The sequence below is a fragment of the Pimephales promelas genome, chromosome 12 (genome assembly GCF_988280905.1).
Source record: "Pimephales promelas chromosome 12, fPimPro1.hap1.1, whole genome shotgun sequence".
In the NCBI taxonomy this organism is placed as follows: domain Eukaryota; kingdom Metazoa; phylum Chordata; class Actinopteri; order Cypriniformes; family Leuciscidae; genus Pimephales; species Pimephales promelas.
The window spans coordinates 27,189,995-27,206,831 of NC_142780.1; the positions used below are offsets into that span (position 1 = coordinate 27,189,995).

The 16,837-nt window shown below is 36.4% G+C and overlaps 1 protein-coding gene across 1 annotated transcript; it reads right to left on the reverse strand.

Annotated features, from left to right (window-relative positions):
- Positions 1 to 260: 260 nt before the first annotated feature.
- On the reverse strand, positions 261 to 16,781 carry myo1eb (myosin IEb). Its single transcript, XM_039652997.2, has 27 exons — positions 16,460 to 16,781; positions 15,082 to 15,219; positions 13,854 to 13,943; positions 13,432 to 13,526; positions 13,239 to 13,326; positions 12,444 to 12,533; positions 10,356 to 10,487; positions 9,975 to 10,109; positions 9,749 to 9,881; positions 9,421 to 9,617; positions 9,003 to 9,083; positions 8,833 to 8,919; positions 8,662 to 8,748; positions 8,406 to 8,573; positions 7,139 to 7,224; positions 6,752 to 6,833; positions 5,984 to 6,189; positions 5,728 to 5,872; positions 4,073 to 4,187; positions 3,492 to 3,661; positions 3,189 to 3,334; positions 2,838 to 2,984; positions 2,562 to 2,719; positions 1,694 to 1,768; positions 1,410 to 1,602; positions 871 to 1,040; positions 261 to 777 (listed from the first exon to the last, which is right to left on the reverse strand). The coding sequence occupies exons 1-27, from the start codon at positions 16,460 to 16,462 to the stop codon at positions 701 to 703; spliced, it is 3,294 nt and encodes a 1,097-aa protein (XP_039508931.1). The 5' UTR covers positions 16,463 to 16,781; the 3' UTR covers positions 261 to 700.
- Between the last annotated feature and the right edge of the window lie 56 nt (positions 16,782 to 16,837).

Here is a 16,837-nt window from a genome sequence, read left to right on the forward strand (position 1 = left end):
AAATGCTTACTACAATAATAAGTCCCTATCTCCAATTACACTTGCAACTGACTAGAAAGTAGCACATTATGGCAAGGCTGTGATGTAACTAAAAAGCAAAATTTTTTTTTTTTCTTTAAAAAGGCAATGAACTCTTTAATATGTCCCACTCCATCTTTCTGCTTCATTAGCAATTTTGTTTATAAAGGGAAAAAAAATCCATTTGTCAAATACACTAACAGGCTTTTAAAACAATTGTAATGAAGTTTACAAAGGAAAAATTAAACAAAAAAGTGTTCCATTTTATTTTCGTTCAAGAAGTATCTGAAAACAGCTTTTCTGATTTTATACAATTGCACAATATCTGTAAAAAAAGTAGCATTTGGATCTTTAAAAATACAACTTCAGTAAAATACAGTACATTAAAATATTGATTTATCCATTCTATTCTCCAAAGACACATTTAAAAACCAATAGTGAAACAAAGTTATAGTTTTTCTTCAACATTTATGTCTAAAATAACTTTCTATAAAAAATTAATCTTTCTACTTTCTATAAAAAGTTCATCGGGTATAAAGAAGGATCCTATTGAGTGGCACCTTTTGCAGTAAACATCTATCCACTTGACTTGGCACCAAGCTGCTTTGATTTAATGCTGATGCTTTGTTCCTCTTGATCTAATTTCTGTAATGAATCACATTTTGTCCAATAGCATGCGAGTTTAAATCTTCTCAACATAGTTGCCAGGAAACATGCCTTCCTTTCCTCGAATACGACCATTCCACCAACCCGAGGGGTCTGGAAAGACAGCACATCTTGGGTTAGCGCAGAATTCACTTACCCAATATACCCTGTATAACGTTAACTTTTAAATGGTATAAAATAGATTACCTTCACTAAGGAGTTCTATGATTTCATCTGGTTGAAAGCTGAGCTCATCAGTGTCTTGAGCATCATAAGCGTAAAGTGCTCTGCATTGTGGGGTGCGGGGTTTGGGTTTGGGTTTGGGTAGCCCTGACCCTGGAACAGGCTTGTACTCTTTCGATCGTCTGCGTTGCATCCTGAGAGAAAAGAGCGATTACTTTCTTTGAAAAACTGAAATAACCAGAAACACTACTAACTGTATAATAATAGATGTAGATGTATAGATGCACTACTAACTAATAACAGATGTAAAAAAAAAATTAAGTTATCTCTGAAAAAACTAAACTAAAATTGAAAAAAAATATATACATATATAATTAACCTGTGAGAGAATTTATTTCCCCCAAAAATGTTTGAGTTACTATTATTAACTTATTTGTGTCATATACATGATTGCCTGTCATATACTTATCTATGAAAACTAGTTCCAGCTGAAGGCTGGAGTCTAAAATACTAATGATTGCTTTTATTGGAGCTTCCTGCTGTCATATGATCCATCATCTCACCCTGCCACGCCTTGATCAGGAACTTTCATGAAGCCCATATCGCTTTGGATCTGACTCTCGAGCTGACTGCGGCGAGATCCCTGGAGTCGGGGAAGGGTGGGCTGATCCATACTGGACTGCTGACGGAGCAGAGAGTTCCTAATGGCGGGCTGCCCTTGAGTTCCTCTTCCTCGACCAACAGACTTTGGAGCCTCTGAAATTACAAGCATTTTAAAACATTTTAAAACCATTTATAAAATAGTTTAGTAGCAATTTTAGTGAAATATGTAAAACTCTGGTCCTACCACGTGAATACTGGCCTACATTGCGATTCTGGTTCCCCATGTGCCTGCTCTTTCGGTTGTCACGCCGAGTGGGTCCTGTAAATATGTTACAAAAAAAATGTATCAGTTTCCACAAAAAAAATAAAAATAAAATATATATATATATATATATATATATATATATATATACAGTTACTTTAAATTGTAATAATATTTCACACTGATTTACTGTATTTTTGATTTAATAAAAATGTAGCCTTGGTCAGCATAACATACTTATTTCACAAACATTACAAAATCATACAAACCCAAATATATATATATATATATATATATATATATATATATATTATTATTATTATAATTTATATTTACAATCTCTAAATGGTCTGCAAAAAAGTTATCAATGGTGTAAAACCACAGTGATTATATGGCCCATAAAGCTATTTTAAAACATTTTGCAAACATGACTAAATGGACAGCACACAATCTATAAGAGGTTAAAGGGTTAGTCCACACAAAAATGAAAATTCTGTCATCATTTACTCACCCTCGTAATTGTTCCAAACCTGTGTGAGTTTCTTTCTTCCGCTGACCTGACCACAAAAAAAGATATTTGAAGAATATGGGTAACCAAACAGTTTATGGGCTACACTGACTTCCATAGCACAGGAAGAAAAAAAAACAAAAAACAATGAAAGTCAATGGGGCCCATTCAACTGTTTGATTACCGACATTCTTCAAAATATCTTCCTTTGTGTTCAGCAGAAAAAAGAAATCCATTCGAGTTTGGAACAACTTGAGGGTGAGTAAATGATGAATTTTCAGTTTGGTGTGGTACTGTAAGCCACTAAACTAGTTTTACTAAAATACAGAATTTCAGACTCACTTGTGTTTTTAGGCAGACCGGGGCCAATACTGACAGTCAAGGCCTTGCTGCTCGGCTTCAGGACTGCATCGTCCCCCTGACCCAGCTGAAACTGGATCTGTCGAGAGCCAGCAGATGCAAACGGACCCCATCCCCCTTTCTTCACCTTAAATTCAAGTCTGAGTGAGAAATATGCTGAATGTTAGAATTACAAGACCAACATAGGCACATGATACTTTTTCTGAGTATGATGATGTAATACATGGTAAATTTCACAGTGAGGGAAACATTGCTCACAGGTTGTTGAACTTGAGCGGCAACTTTTTCCGCGTTTTTTCCTCATAGCGCTTGTACAGCAGACTGAGGAACTCTGTTTTAAAGACAGACTGCAGCACACTGTCGTATTGATCCTCGTGCAGTATGAAGAGGTCATCCTGTAGTGTGCTGAGGAAAGAGATCCACCCATCATCATCATGCAAGTCCAAACAATGACAAAAAAACCTTGCTTAAATGCTTACTCAAGTGTTTGAAAACATTCAGATTTTTCATTCTGCTGTAGTTGTATGATTTATTAGGCATATTGAAGCTGTAATGTAGGGAGAAGACTCAAGTCCAAAAGGTTATCAAGCATACTGCATGATCAAGTACCTAAGAGAGACAGACTGGATCTTCTCCACCTCGATCTTCCTCTTCAAGACCTCCTGGATCTGGCCTTTCTCAGGACCCTGTTTCACCTTCTCACGTCCAACCAGATAGAGGAACTTAGGGGTGAGAATGAGGTCACGCTTGACAGTCTGTGGGTGTTGACACAGCATGTGAGTATGGGATTGTCCAATGTGCAGAACAAAACATCTGTTGCTGAGCAGCTTCAGTAAACTAGCACAAAATACTTGAGAGTTACAGAGGAAGTGATCCATGAGTTTCAGTGCGTTAAATGACTTTGAGTCATACCTTAAATCTGCGGTCGTATTTGACCACCACGTCAGCAAAGTCGATCCTCTCCCTGCGACCCACGAACTGTCGAATCTCCGGGTGGTTGTCCGTGCCGATGTAGTCTCCCATGAAATTTCGGTTCAGACTGTTCTTTCGTCTCTCCTTCTTGTTCAACAGGAGGTCAGAGGCTGGAATCAGTAAAGAAGCAATGTGATTTTAACATCAATTTCATCTGATTTCTTTCCCAAGGCCTATTGATTGTCACAGAGGAACAATGAGATCAGGGCACAAACTTAGTCGTCTATATGAAGAGTTCAGATGCAAAAGCCTCTAAGTGCCATTTGAAATTTCCTTCTAGAATGGTCATTTTTATCAAGCTTGTATATTTAAGTTCAGTGATTTCACTTAAATTGCAATGATAATTACCTATTAATTGTTATTTAAGTGAAATTACTAAACTTAAATATACAAGTTTGATAAAAATCATCATTAAAGAAGAAAATTTCAAATGGCATTTAGAGGCTTTTGCATCTGAACTCTTCATATATATAAAAAATGTCTAAATGATTATTATACAGGTATTAAAGTGAAACGCTCACCTTCCTCTCGCATGCGAACATACTTGCGCACAGCGATGTGTTTGCGCCAGGCTTGTTGGATTACCCGAGCATATCCGTTGTATTTTCTTTCCCTCATTTCCTCCAGCAGGAACAACTGTAGATCGACATGTCATACTTATTGTTCATTATTATCACTGTGATTTCAGAATATCAACAAAATGCAAAGACAACCATGAAATGACCAAAATAACTGGGATAAGTGTGTGTGTGAACGTACAAAGCCAATTCTATATAAACAATGTTTTGGGGAAATAGCCACACAAGAAGCCATTTGAACAACAGCTGAAGAATATTGTCCTAATATGACTGAATTACAATAAATCTTTTGCACAACGCAAGAGGAATGCATTTAAGGAGCCAAACAGAGAAGTAATTCAATTTGTCCATGACGAAAATAAACAGTAACAATGGCAACACAAGAAGACAACATGACCTCAAATGTTCATTTAATGAATTAGATTATTGAAAACATCACATCAAGTCACAACTGTGAAATTATATGTTCACATTAATACTTTCAAGTTACTAACTAAACGGGTGGTCACACTACACTTTTCGTGCCATTGACTTGCATTCATATACGCATGCAAATGTGGGAGACAGGAAACGCACACTCAAGCGACAAAGTTTTGCATTTGGCTGTGTACCAAATTTCAAGTTTGTTGAACTGGAACCCTGTAAATTTGTATCACGCGAAGACGTGTGATCAATAGCAGATTGATATACAACAGAGTGAGATTTTAGCTGAATTAAAGAGCCCCTATCATGGATTTTTGAAAATGACTGTTCATGTAGTGTGAAATATAGCTCTAAGGGAATGAAAACATCCTGCAAAGATTTATATCTGAAAGTGCACCGTATATAAAGTTATTGTCTTTCAAAAGTGAGAGTCGACTCTGAGTCTATGAAATGAATTGTTTTTGAAACGAGTCATTAGCTGTTACATCGTGACGTAGAAACATATTGGCCGCGCCCAGTTACTGCGCGCGCAGACGGAAGTGTAAACTTGAAGTCTACACATTCAAATACTTCATCATAGCATCATGTCGAGAAGACGCTGTGTTCTACAATGCAAAGATAGTTCAGCGTATGTGTGTGTGTGTAAGTTATGCTCAGCGCAGCTTCTAGGTCTCCAATGTAAATTTTTTTTAAATATGTGAAATGTTTGTCGCTGTTATTGGAGTTGTCATAAAGAATAGAGCGTCTTGTAGTACTGCTTTATCAATATGTTTATGCGTTATGCTAACAAACAATAACTGACTGGGTCTGTCATCTGACCAATCACCACCAATTAGCGTCACACAAAGGAGTGGTTTGGAAAAATGAGTCGTTGTACGAATCATTTGGGAGTCGGTGAGCAAATCAGTTAAAAATAAATGCATATTATAAGACAAATAAAGTGTTTATCCTTGCATGCATGTTAAACTGTTTTTGGAACATTTCAAATGCTATGACAGGGGCTCTTGAATTAAAAGAATGACATTTTTAATTTGCAGTATTGCAGTAAAGTGGAGCTTATTTATAATATATCATTTGTTAAATTTCGACGAGTGTGATGTCATTTTGTAACCATTGCAGTGTCCGTAGAAATTTCGCGTGCTCAAATTCTAGTGTGACCGTGGTATGATACATACAGATTCTGGGGCCTTGATGAAGATTTTTGTCTTGCCCAGCTGGTACTGGTCAGAGTCCATGTTGACAGATTTTAAAAGGTGTAGGACACCCTGTTTCTCATCTCCACGCCACTGGGGCCATGATTCTTTGGTCAAGATTGCATATCTGAGCAAACATAATAGGACAGTTGATTATAATACATTACATTTTATAGTGTGAGTGTGCAACTATACAGCATTTGGCATCTTAACAGGTATTATTAAGTGGTGATTTTACCTATGCAGGAATTTCTTGAAGACACGTCGGAAGGCATAGCCGGCCCTGCGCACGCGGATGTTCTCTCGCAGTCCAAGATATTCCACCTGGTGTTTGACGCGGCTTTCCTCCCAGTCGCGAGCCTTTTTTGTCTCGTTGGGCTTGATGCATCGAATATAGTGAGGGGTGCATTTCATTAACGTCTGGACAAGATTATTTGCTTGTTTCTGTAAGGGGAGAAGAGAAATCAGACAGAAAATAAACAATAGCATTAGGAAAAAGTATTAGTTTTGTGTAAGGGCTGTCAAACGATTAATCGTGATTAATCGCATCCAAAATAAAAGTTTGTATTTACATAATATATGTGGGTGCACTGTGTATAATTATTTGATATACATGTAAATACACACACATGCTTGTATATATTTAAGAAATATTTTCATGTATATACTGTCTATAGATTTATATATAATTTATATTAAATATAAATATTTTATATATAAATAAAAAAGCTTAAATATACATGCATGTGTGTGTATTTATATATATATATATATATATATATATATACACAAAATAATTATACACAGTGCACCCACATATATTACATAAAAACAAACTTTTATTTTGGATGCGATTAATCGTTTGACAGCCCTAGTTTTGTGCTATTATACAAAGTATACATAGGCCGAAAAGCACTTGCATTTTTTTACAGTAAATCAAATGGCAGGAATGTTTCTAGTTCAGTTTAAGCGTGCATTTCTTTATTTCGTAAATCAGTTATTTCACCTTAATCTTTGAACCTGCAGTGGTGGGACGGCCCCTTTTCTCAGCCTCAAGGTTCTCTGGGAACAGATCTTTGATGAAGGCGCTATGGAGATGACCAGAAAAGGGGATTAATCATTTCAAACATCTTTTTTTACCAGCACATGGAAGACATAACCAGAGCTGATTCTACTGAAGTAATACACCACATAATATCTCTTACAAAATGAACTCATCATTCTCTATAGAAATGCGACACCATATGGATTTTATGATTTATTAATGTGACTTCTTATTTCATTAAAAAATTACAGCTGAACTGCAGATATTCTGCATCGGTGCATGAGTGCATTAGGGGCTTTTAAAAAGCTTCAGCTGACATGGGCTAAAAAAAGCCAAATAACCACTTACAACTCACTGCTCTGCATGAGCTCGATGATGTCATTGAACAGCACATCCCTGTTCCTCTCACAGAAGCCGCTCACATCGTAAGACACCTGGAAATAAGGGCTCTGATTACTCTCACCAAGAAGAGAATCAATATCAGTGTGACTCTACTTGCTGAAAGCAATCTAAAACACATCTATATTCAGTTTGTATTTCAATCCATCCATTCTCCAAACTGCTTGTTCTCTGTTACGTGCTGGGCCACAGAATAATTTGATAAATTATTACAGTTTTATGAAAACCATAAAGACAAACAAATTTGAAATAAGAGATTCAATCAGTATGTTTAATAAGTAAAAACTAAAAGCTATGAGATGCACACACTGCATCTATAGGGGGCAGTGTTGTAGCCATCCAAGAGTTCCACATGAGTCCACTTCCCCATCTGAAAAACTAGAGGTCTGTCTGACCCGAGAGTCCCTCGGACACCGGTCTGGTATTAGCAGTCTTGAGTAATTTTAAATCAATTCTTTACCTAATGGACCCGAGCACGCCCAAATTATTTAAAACTATGCATTCTTTCTATGTGCAAATCACTAAACTCTGCATTCGATAGAGTAATTGAGGAGATTTGTTTATTAATATTAACTTTGGTGCAACAAAGTTTGTGCTCATCCAAGTGGAAAAATTATGTAACGTTGGCAGATATTGATTATGGAAAGCCATCTAAATGCAGTTAATGCCACACTAATTAACTAAATCAAACAAACTATAATTGAACCATAACATAATAGTTCCTCAAACTAAAAAAATGTGTGCAAACGAAAACATTCTCCTACATTTTTTGACATACACAAAGAATTGGCTACATTACGAGACAACATGCCTTATCAAGTAAAGTACTGAAGTAAAACACAGGAGAATGAATTTCATCTACAAATAAGGTTGAAAGATGGGCTACATATTACCATCGAGTCTCGACTGATCTCATTTTATTGGGTCTGTCTTGGGTCGGGTTTGTCTTTTTAAAAAATGATTTTTTGCCTGTCTGGTTAGATTAGGTTAAGAAGTGATTGGGGTAAATTCTGGTCAGGTACAGTACATATCTTAGGACCCGAAAAGGCCACTAAACCACACTACTTCCAATCATCAAAAGGATGCATTTTATACAGCCTGATCATGTTTACCATTTATTCCTGAGTTTGAAATTTTATTTCGCTAAAGATGTTTGCTAAATAGACATTTACCAATTTATAGAGCTCTATTTGAACATTTGAAAAGTGTCTCTTACCTTGCCTGCATAGTGGTGCACTATGAAACCTTTGTTCCAGCTGTTAAAATGCTCATGGGTGCCAATTTGTGACTGCAGTTTTTGCAGCAGAGTCTGGTCTGCGCCTTCTCCTTTTGCATGCATGGTGGCACACACGTCATCCAAGATGCTCATGATGCCAATAGGATTCTGGGTTATTGAAGGTGCCCATTAGATGCCATTAGTCGAATGGGTGTTGTTATGCATGATGCAGAAAACCCTAAAAGTGTAAACTCACCACTTTGGACTCAATTAAATCACATACGACTTTGTTGTTAAAGTACTCAATGGGGGTCCATTTGATTCCCTCCTGCACATACTCTTCCTGCAAAAGAAATAGCGGAAAACATCAGCAAGCACTTTTATAGAGGCCTTTTAGTATTGGCTTTTTAAAAATCATTATTCTCACCTGCTCCGCTTTTAGTGTGAGCTCAATAAAAATCTGCTGCAGTTTTTCATTCACAAAGTTAATGCAAAATTGTTCAAATCCATTTTTCTGGAGAGGAAAAGGCATTTTAAATTAATGCGAGTAAAAATAAAAGAAAAAGAGATGCATTTAGAAAATACAACTAAATTCACCTGAAAGATTTCAAAGCCATAGATGTCCAGAACTCCAATGTTTAAATCCTCACGGTCTTTCTGCATTGCCTTGTTTATGACCTGCGAATGAAAGCAGAAACTAATTCAAAATGAATTTTCTTTTGCTTTTTGAGACATATACTCTACCAAAACGTTTGGGGTCAGTATAATATTTTGTTTTTCAAAGAAGTCTTTTACACTTCCCATGGCTGCATTTATTTGAGCAAACACAGTAAAACAGTAATACTGAGAAATATTACAATACAAAAAAAACCTTTCTATTTTAATACATTTTAAAATATAATTAAATTAATTTCTTTGAACAAAAAAAAAATCTTACTAACCCCAAGCTTTTGAACAGTAGTATATACCATGCGTAAAAACAATTTGGTAATTTGAATCTAGCAGATTGACTTACATCAACCAAGTAGTCAAAGAGCCTAGAATACAGTGCTTTAGACAGGGCGTCCCGAGTGAATGAGGCCTGCTCTGTGTTTAAGGTGACCGAAATAGTCTCCGTCTTGCCACCCCACTTGCTGTCCATGATGCGACTGGTCAGTTTGTTCTTTAGACCATCCTGATTGATTCCCAAAAGGTACGACGGGAATGCCAGGACTACAGCAGAGTGAAAGTGAAATAATTAAATTAGGCAAGATATTTATCCATGTACAATTATTTCTTGTTTTGTACTAAATGGAATGATATACACAGACCAGCGAAATGAATAAATGCAAGCATAAACTCACAGTCTTCACTCTCCACCACAGCATAGTTGCCCTCCTCTCTAAAAGTGATGTTTCCAAGATGGAGGATTGCCGCCACAATCTGCAGCACAGTATCCTGTGCATCCAGAGACAGGCCGACCACAGACATGGCAGCCTAAAAATTTAATATTTATCATTTATCATTATGCGATTGTTTATACTGAATGGCAGGAACACAACCAGATGGTTTGTATTAGGATACACCCACCATTGTGTCTCCAAACTCCTTCTTGTCATTGACTTCCTCCACGGTGTAGGTGTTAGACTGGTTTAAGTAGAAGTAGTAATCAGGGGTTGTGACGCCTAAATTCTCTCTCTGCTCCTTGGTGGCTCCTTGCAAAAGCTGACATGGAAACATTGGAAATAAACCAGTCGTGTCAACAACATACAGGACTTTTGTGCAATTTAAAAAATCTCAAATCTTCAATAAGCCCTGATTAAATAGCATAAGCTACTAGTATGACACAATACAATACACAATTGGCCTTGAAATCATACTGTCCTCCTGACTCCTAACATGACACACAACAGTTTGCCAACTTGCATTACACATCAATGACCTTTTCTCGGACGTGTTTTACAGCTTTACCTGGTAGTATATATGGAAATTCCTTTCCCCATGGTTTTGAGACACTACTCTGGATTTTTCCAGGAGGAAGTTGGAGATCTTTCCACCATCAGGTTCTCCTCCTCGGCTGAACTGTATTTCAAAGTATTTTCCCTGAGGTATGAAATAAGCATATCATGCAGTGAACTCAAAGCTTGTGCACTGACATTATTACATATTATGAGTGATGACATACAGTACCACTGCAGAAAATGGAATGAACAGTAAAGCCTACTGAACTATAACTTCTTCACAGTCTACACACACACACAAACTGCACTCAACTGCAAACAAGCTATGACATGTTGAGAACCAGCATGCTCCAAATGACATTCTCAAAACTAGACAGCACACCGATTCAAGAGACTGAACAGCAGAGAGGCTAATATGCTCCTTCTTAAAAGATGTTTATAATACATATTTTTATTAAAATAATCAATACAAGTTTATAATTTGCATAATTATATTCAATATAATTCAAAATAATGATATGCCCTTTTAAAATTAAAGATTAATAATTACTTTTTTAAAATCTACACACACACACACACACTCACGGAAAGGATTATTAGGAACACCATCCTAATACTGTGTTTGACCCCATTTCGCCTTCAGAACTGCCTTAATTCTACATGGCATTGATTCAACAAGATTCTGAAAGCATTCTTTAGAAATGTTGGCCCATATTGATAGGATAGCATCTTGCAGTTGATGGAGAGTTGTGGGATGCACATCCAGGGCACAAAGCTACCGTTCCACATCCCAAAGATCCTCTATTGGGTTGAGTTCTGGTGACTGTGGGGGCCATTTTTGTACAGTGAACTCATACAGTGAAATGATTCGAGCTTTATGACGTGGTGCATTATCCTGCTGGAAGTAGCCATCAGAGGATGGGTACATGGTGGCCATAAAATGATGGACATGGTCAGGAACAATGCTCAGGAAGGCCGTGGCATTTAAACGATGCCCAATTGGCACTAAGAGGCCTAAAGTGTGCCAAGAAAACATCCCCCACACCATTACACCACCACCACCAGCCTGCACAGTGGTAACAAGGCATGATGGATCCATGTTCTCTTTCTGTTTACACCAAATTCTGACTCCACCATCTGAATGTCTCAACAGAAATCGAGACTCATCAGACCAGGCAACATTTTTCCAGTTTCCAACTGTCCAATTTTGGTGAGCTCTTGCAAATTGTAGCCTTTTTTTCCTATTTATAGTGGAGATGAGTGGTATCCGGTGGGGTCTTCTGCTGTTGTAGCCCATCCGCCTCAAGGTTGTGCGTGTTGTGGCTTCAAAAATGCTTTGCTGCATACCTCAGTTGTAACGAGTGGTTATTTCGGTCAAAGTTGCTCTTCTATCAGCTTGAATCAGTCGGCCCATTCTCCTCTGACCTCTAGCATCAACAAGTCACATTTTTCAAGTCACATTTATTTATATAGCGCTTTTCACAATACAGATTGTATCAAAGCAGCTTCACAGTGATAACATGAAAGTAGCACAACACAGATCAACAACATTGCTAAACACTAAATAACCCCAACTGAGCAAGCTCAAAGCAAGCCAAAAGCAAGGCGACAGTGGCAAAACAAGGCATTTTTGCCCACAGGACTGCAACATACTGGATGTTTTTCACTTTTCACAGCATTTTTTCTAATGCCAAGAAATGGTTGTGCGTGAAAATCCCAGGAACTGAGCAGATTGTGAAATACTCAAACCGACCCATCTGGCACCAACAACCACGCCACGCTCAAAATTGCTCAAATCTTTCCCATTCTGACATTCAGTTTGGAGTTCAGGAGATTGTCTTGACCAGGACCACACCCCTAAATGCCTTAATGCAACTGCCATGTGATTGGTTGATTAGATAATTGCATTAATGACAAATTGAACAGGTGTTCCTAATAATCCTTTAGGTGAGTGTGTGTGTGTGTGTATATATATATATATATATATATATATATATAAACACACACTCACATACATACATGCACATGTATGTATATGTATATAGTATATATAGTCTGAGTAGAGAGAGAGAGGGAGACTGATTGCAGCAAGACTTACAAAGCGACTGGAGTTGTTGTTGCGGACGGTTTTGGCATTCCCAAATGCCTCAAGGAGGGGGTTAGACTGGAGAATGATGTCTTTAACATGCTAAAAGAGGAAAGAGGAAACCACATAACGTCACAGACAGTTAAAGTATGCTATGTATGATATGCACTAAACACTGTTCAATTTGGTTTTACTATGAAAAGCAGTTTAAATGATAATTTTATATTTCCTGGTTTGTTCCATATATTAAGTCAGATCTGGTATCGATCTGTTCAATGTCACAGAGGAACAAAGAGATCATCGTTGAGATCACCGTTTCTGATCTCAGATAACAGTCTGGGTGATTTCAAGGGTGCAACATTTCACCTACAATGAGCACAAAATGTGGGCAATATTAACAAAAGAAACAACCACACCCATGAGTTCACATAGATTTGGGGTTGAGTTCAATCTGGCTCTTTTTAAGCAAATGACCATCTAGCCCAGAGATTCACAATCTGTTTTGTCAGCCACACCTGTTTGACATAAAATACTTTCTTGAAGTACCTCCCTGAGGTTTTAAGTACCTCCTCTGATGTCAATAAATGGTGACATGACATGCAAGTCAACAAATAAAACACTTACCGGTAATCGTTTTTTAGTAAGCATTTTATTTATTTATTTTACACTGTTGTCATTTATTTATATTTTATATTTATTATTAATAATTATTATAATTCATATTTAATGAATATTCATTGAATTATCAGCTTTTCATCAAACCCCCTGAGGTTTCTCCCAGTTTGATCTAGCAGATGATAAACTCACCTGAACTTTAGAACCACCTCCTGAGACTTTCGAGATGTAGCTCATAATGTACTTGGCTGCCACTGTCTTTCCTGCTCCACTCTCTCCACTGTATCACAGACACATTTAGATCACATATAATGCAAACCTTTGATGCCACACAAATACTTTAAATGTGCCTCATGGTGAGGGCATCAGATCCTTGATCCCCGACCTGATAATGACACACTGGTTCTCGGAGTCAATCATCATGTTGCGGTACACATTGTCGGCAAGAGCGTAGATGTGGGGGGGATTCTCATACTGTGCCTGGGAATGACAGAATACATGTGCAGTTTAATACATCTGTCTTGGAAAATCAAAAGTCACATTTGCATGAAATAGAGGCAGTGACATTATTCCATAACCAGTAACACATTCTGATTTGCATATGTGCTTTCTATGATTTGGCCATCTAGAGGGAGATGTTAACAAATACAGATCCGTAGGCAGTCTCTGGAAGCACAATGGCAAGACTGGACATGCAATGGCATTGCTCTGCTCCGTCTGGCCATGTTTAAATGCCTTATTCTGCAGGAATGATTATTCAACTTTAATTCCATTTCGTATTCATGTATTTAGGTGTGCTGTACTTACGGCTCCCTGATACAGTTCAATCTCACGGTCTGTGAAATATGGCAGCTGTTTAAAAGGGTTCACTGATATCAGCACAGGACCAATGTATGTCTGAGGAGTTGTGGTTATGGCAAAAACAAAAACTGGTAGGTTGTAAAAAAAAGATGATCACTTGGCGATCACTGATCACAAGAAGCAGTTTTGACATAAGACTAAATTCAAGAACAATAACTAACCAGATATTTACTAGGGCTATTATAGTTAACCAAAGCAAAAACTAAAACCATTAAAAAATATATATTTTTGTTGCTTGAAATACAATATATATGTCAAGTTTGTCAACTAATATAATTTTTTTTATTTTAATTTTTTATTGCTAAGACTGCTTTTTCATTTAGTTTAACTTAATGAACTAAAATAATCTCAACAGAAATAAAAATGTGTAGACATTTACAAAAAAATCTGAAAAAAATGAAAATATGTAAATAAAATATTCAAAATATTAATAAAAATATAATAATAATAATTCAAAATTATTGATAAGAACTATAATAGTTTCGATAATAGTATATATGATACTAAAATAACACTGATATTTCCCAATGCAAAACTCGCCACCACAATGTTAGGGTACTGGTGGGCAGTTGCCAGGGTGTTGCTATGGTGTTCTGCATGGTTGCTAAGAGTTCCCTTTTTGGTGTAAGACAATTTAGCCCACCCCAAATCTCTGTAATATTCAGAAATGATATACCTGACTCCATAAATAAAGTATAATACTAATAAGACTCCATTTATTTGATCAAAAATACAGTTAAATATTGTTAAGTATTATTACAATTTAAAATAACAGTTTTATGTTGTAATATATTTTACATTTAAAATATTCTTTGATTGTAAAACTGAATTTCCAGCAGCCTTTCAGAACTCTAGTCTTCAAAAGTTATTCTAATATGCTGATTTGATATAACATTTTTAATTATTATAAAAGTTGAAAATTTCATATTTTTGTGAAAACAAATTATTTTGATGAATATAAAGTTCAAAATAACAGAATGTATTTATAATAGAAATATTTTGTAACATTTTTATGTCTTTATTGTTACTTTATCAATGTGATGGTGCATCACTGCTAAATAAAAAAATTCTTTTACCCCCCAAAAAAAAAACTAACTGAACTTTAGAAAGGTATGCGAGTATGTCAGAAAAAAAAAAAAATAATAATTCTTGTACATTATAGACATAAGGATACAAAAATGTAGTCATCCATGTATCTTTTCTTGAGGTTATCAGTGATGGCTTCTTCACTGATCTTGGAGAGGAGGACCATGTCGTCCACACCACTGACCTTCACATTCTGGGTCTGCCAGTGATATTTCTCTTTGCTCCCCTGTGTGAGAGAGAAAGAGGACAGGTTATTTATTCAAACATCTCTATGGTCACCTAGGATCAAATGCTGACACACTGTTCGGTAAATAAAGCTTCAAATGCATCTTACAACTTTAAACATTTGCCGGCACTGTGTTAGACAGACTGGTGTTCAGCAGAATTAATAAGTTAACAAGTTAATTAAAGAGTTAATACTTGTAAGAATATACTGATTAACTGAGAGCCAGTGGTAATCATGTGCATAGGAGGAAATAACATTTATAAAATACTTTTCTGTTAGGAGTGCTTTCAAAAGACGTTAAATGTTAAAGCCTCTGACACTTTGACAAGACTTACAATAACAAAACTACTACTGAGCCTTTGAGCTCAGTAGTAGTAGGCTATTATTTATTATTATTATTATGTAGTATTAAGGATTATTATGGGATTGTTCACCCAAAACTTTGTGTACTTTTTTTTATAAAATTGTATGGAAGTCATGGCTACCGTCAACTGTATGCTTACCAACATTATTTAAAATAACTTCTTTTAGGTTCAACAGCACAAAGAAACTCATACAGGTTTGGCTGAGTAAATGATGACAGTTTTCATTTTTGGGTAAACTATAGGAATATGGGGTCCAGTTCTACAACAAAACAAAGAAACGTGACATAAGCCATATTTCTACAAATCCCCAAGCAATAAACTTTAGCCAAAAACTTAGTCAGGTGACAAAGTGTAAGAATTGAAATCTGTAATATATGTATCTACTCAAGTCATAAACAGTAGGCTATATCTGAGTATATTTGAGCTCCCCTCCAAAATCAGAGTAGAAACATCAAATTTCACAAATGTTTTATTTTCAGGCTTGAATTGATTTTGAACTTATTTATAGGATTGTATGTTCTGTTTTTTCGTATTTGGCGAGCAAAACATTGTCCACCTAAATGTTTTTCAAAAGTTTTTCCTGGACCATTTCTTTAGGCCAGGAGTTGGGATTTACTCCGACAGGAAAAAATAATGGCTTAAATGTCTTCAAGCCTAATAAATGTTCATAAATAATAATTATTTTAGTCAACATTTTTCTATGTTGTAGCCTACTAGTTGTAGCCATGCCCATCGAACAATCAACTTTGTAAACAAAATTTAGAGCCAGCGGCATGTTTTTAATTATTACCTCAACATTTAGAGCCAGCTGCAGATTGACTAACTCTACATAACAATTTTAATAAGTTCTTTCAAGTTTTTTCCAAAGCACTTACCATGATGATTTAAAGGTAGCCTACTTCCTGTATCACACCCTTGATAAACTTCCAGTCCTGTGTTGGACTCTTCGAGGAACTCTTGTAAGCTTCAGGTGAAACTCCAGGGTTTAACTAGTCGTCCATTTGATATTCCATTTATAACCTCTGAATCTGATACAATTTCTTAATTATTTCCGAAAGCGTAAACTACTCAGGATATAGTGTTTCATGTATCGGAAACAGTATAAAACGATTAAATACTTGGTTCCACGGGTGTTGTCCATGCAGCGGCAAGTGTAGGCAGGTATCAAGAGTTTTTCCTTCTCTCGGTTGCGGAAGGAATCGCAGATATTTTCACATAACGGCGCCACCCCACGATCCTGAACGGATTTACCT

What these genes read in the sequence shown, in the direction of transcription:
- myo1eb (XM_039652997.2), bottom strand. An exon ending in GAGGTGGTTCTAAAGTTCAG is followed by an intron (nt 12,534 to 13,238) that starts GTGAGTTTATCA and finishes TTCCTCTTTTAG; the next exon opens with CATGTTAAAGACATCATTCT. An exon ending in ACAACAACTCCAGTCGCTTT is followed by an intron (nt 10,488 to 12,443) that starts GTAAGTCTTGCT and finishes TTCATACCTCAG; the next exon opens with GGAAAATACTTTGAAATACA.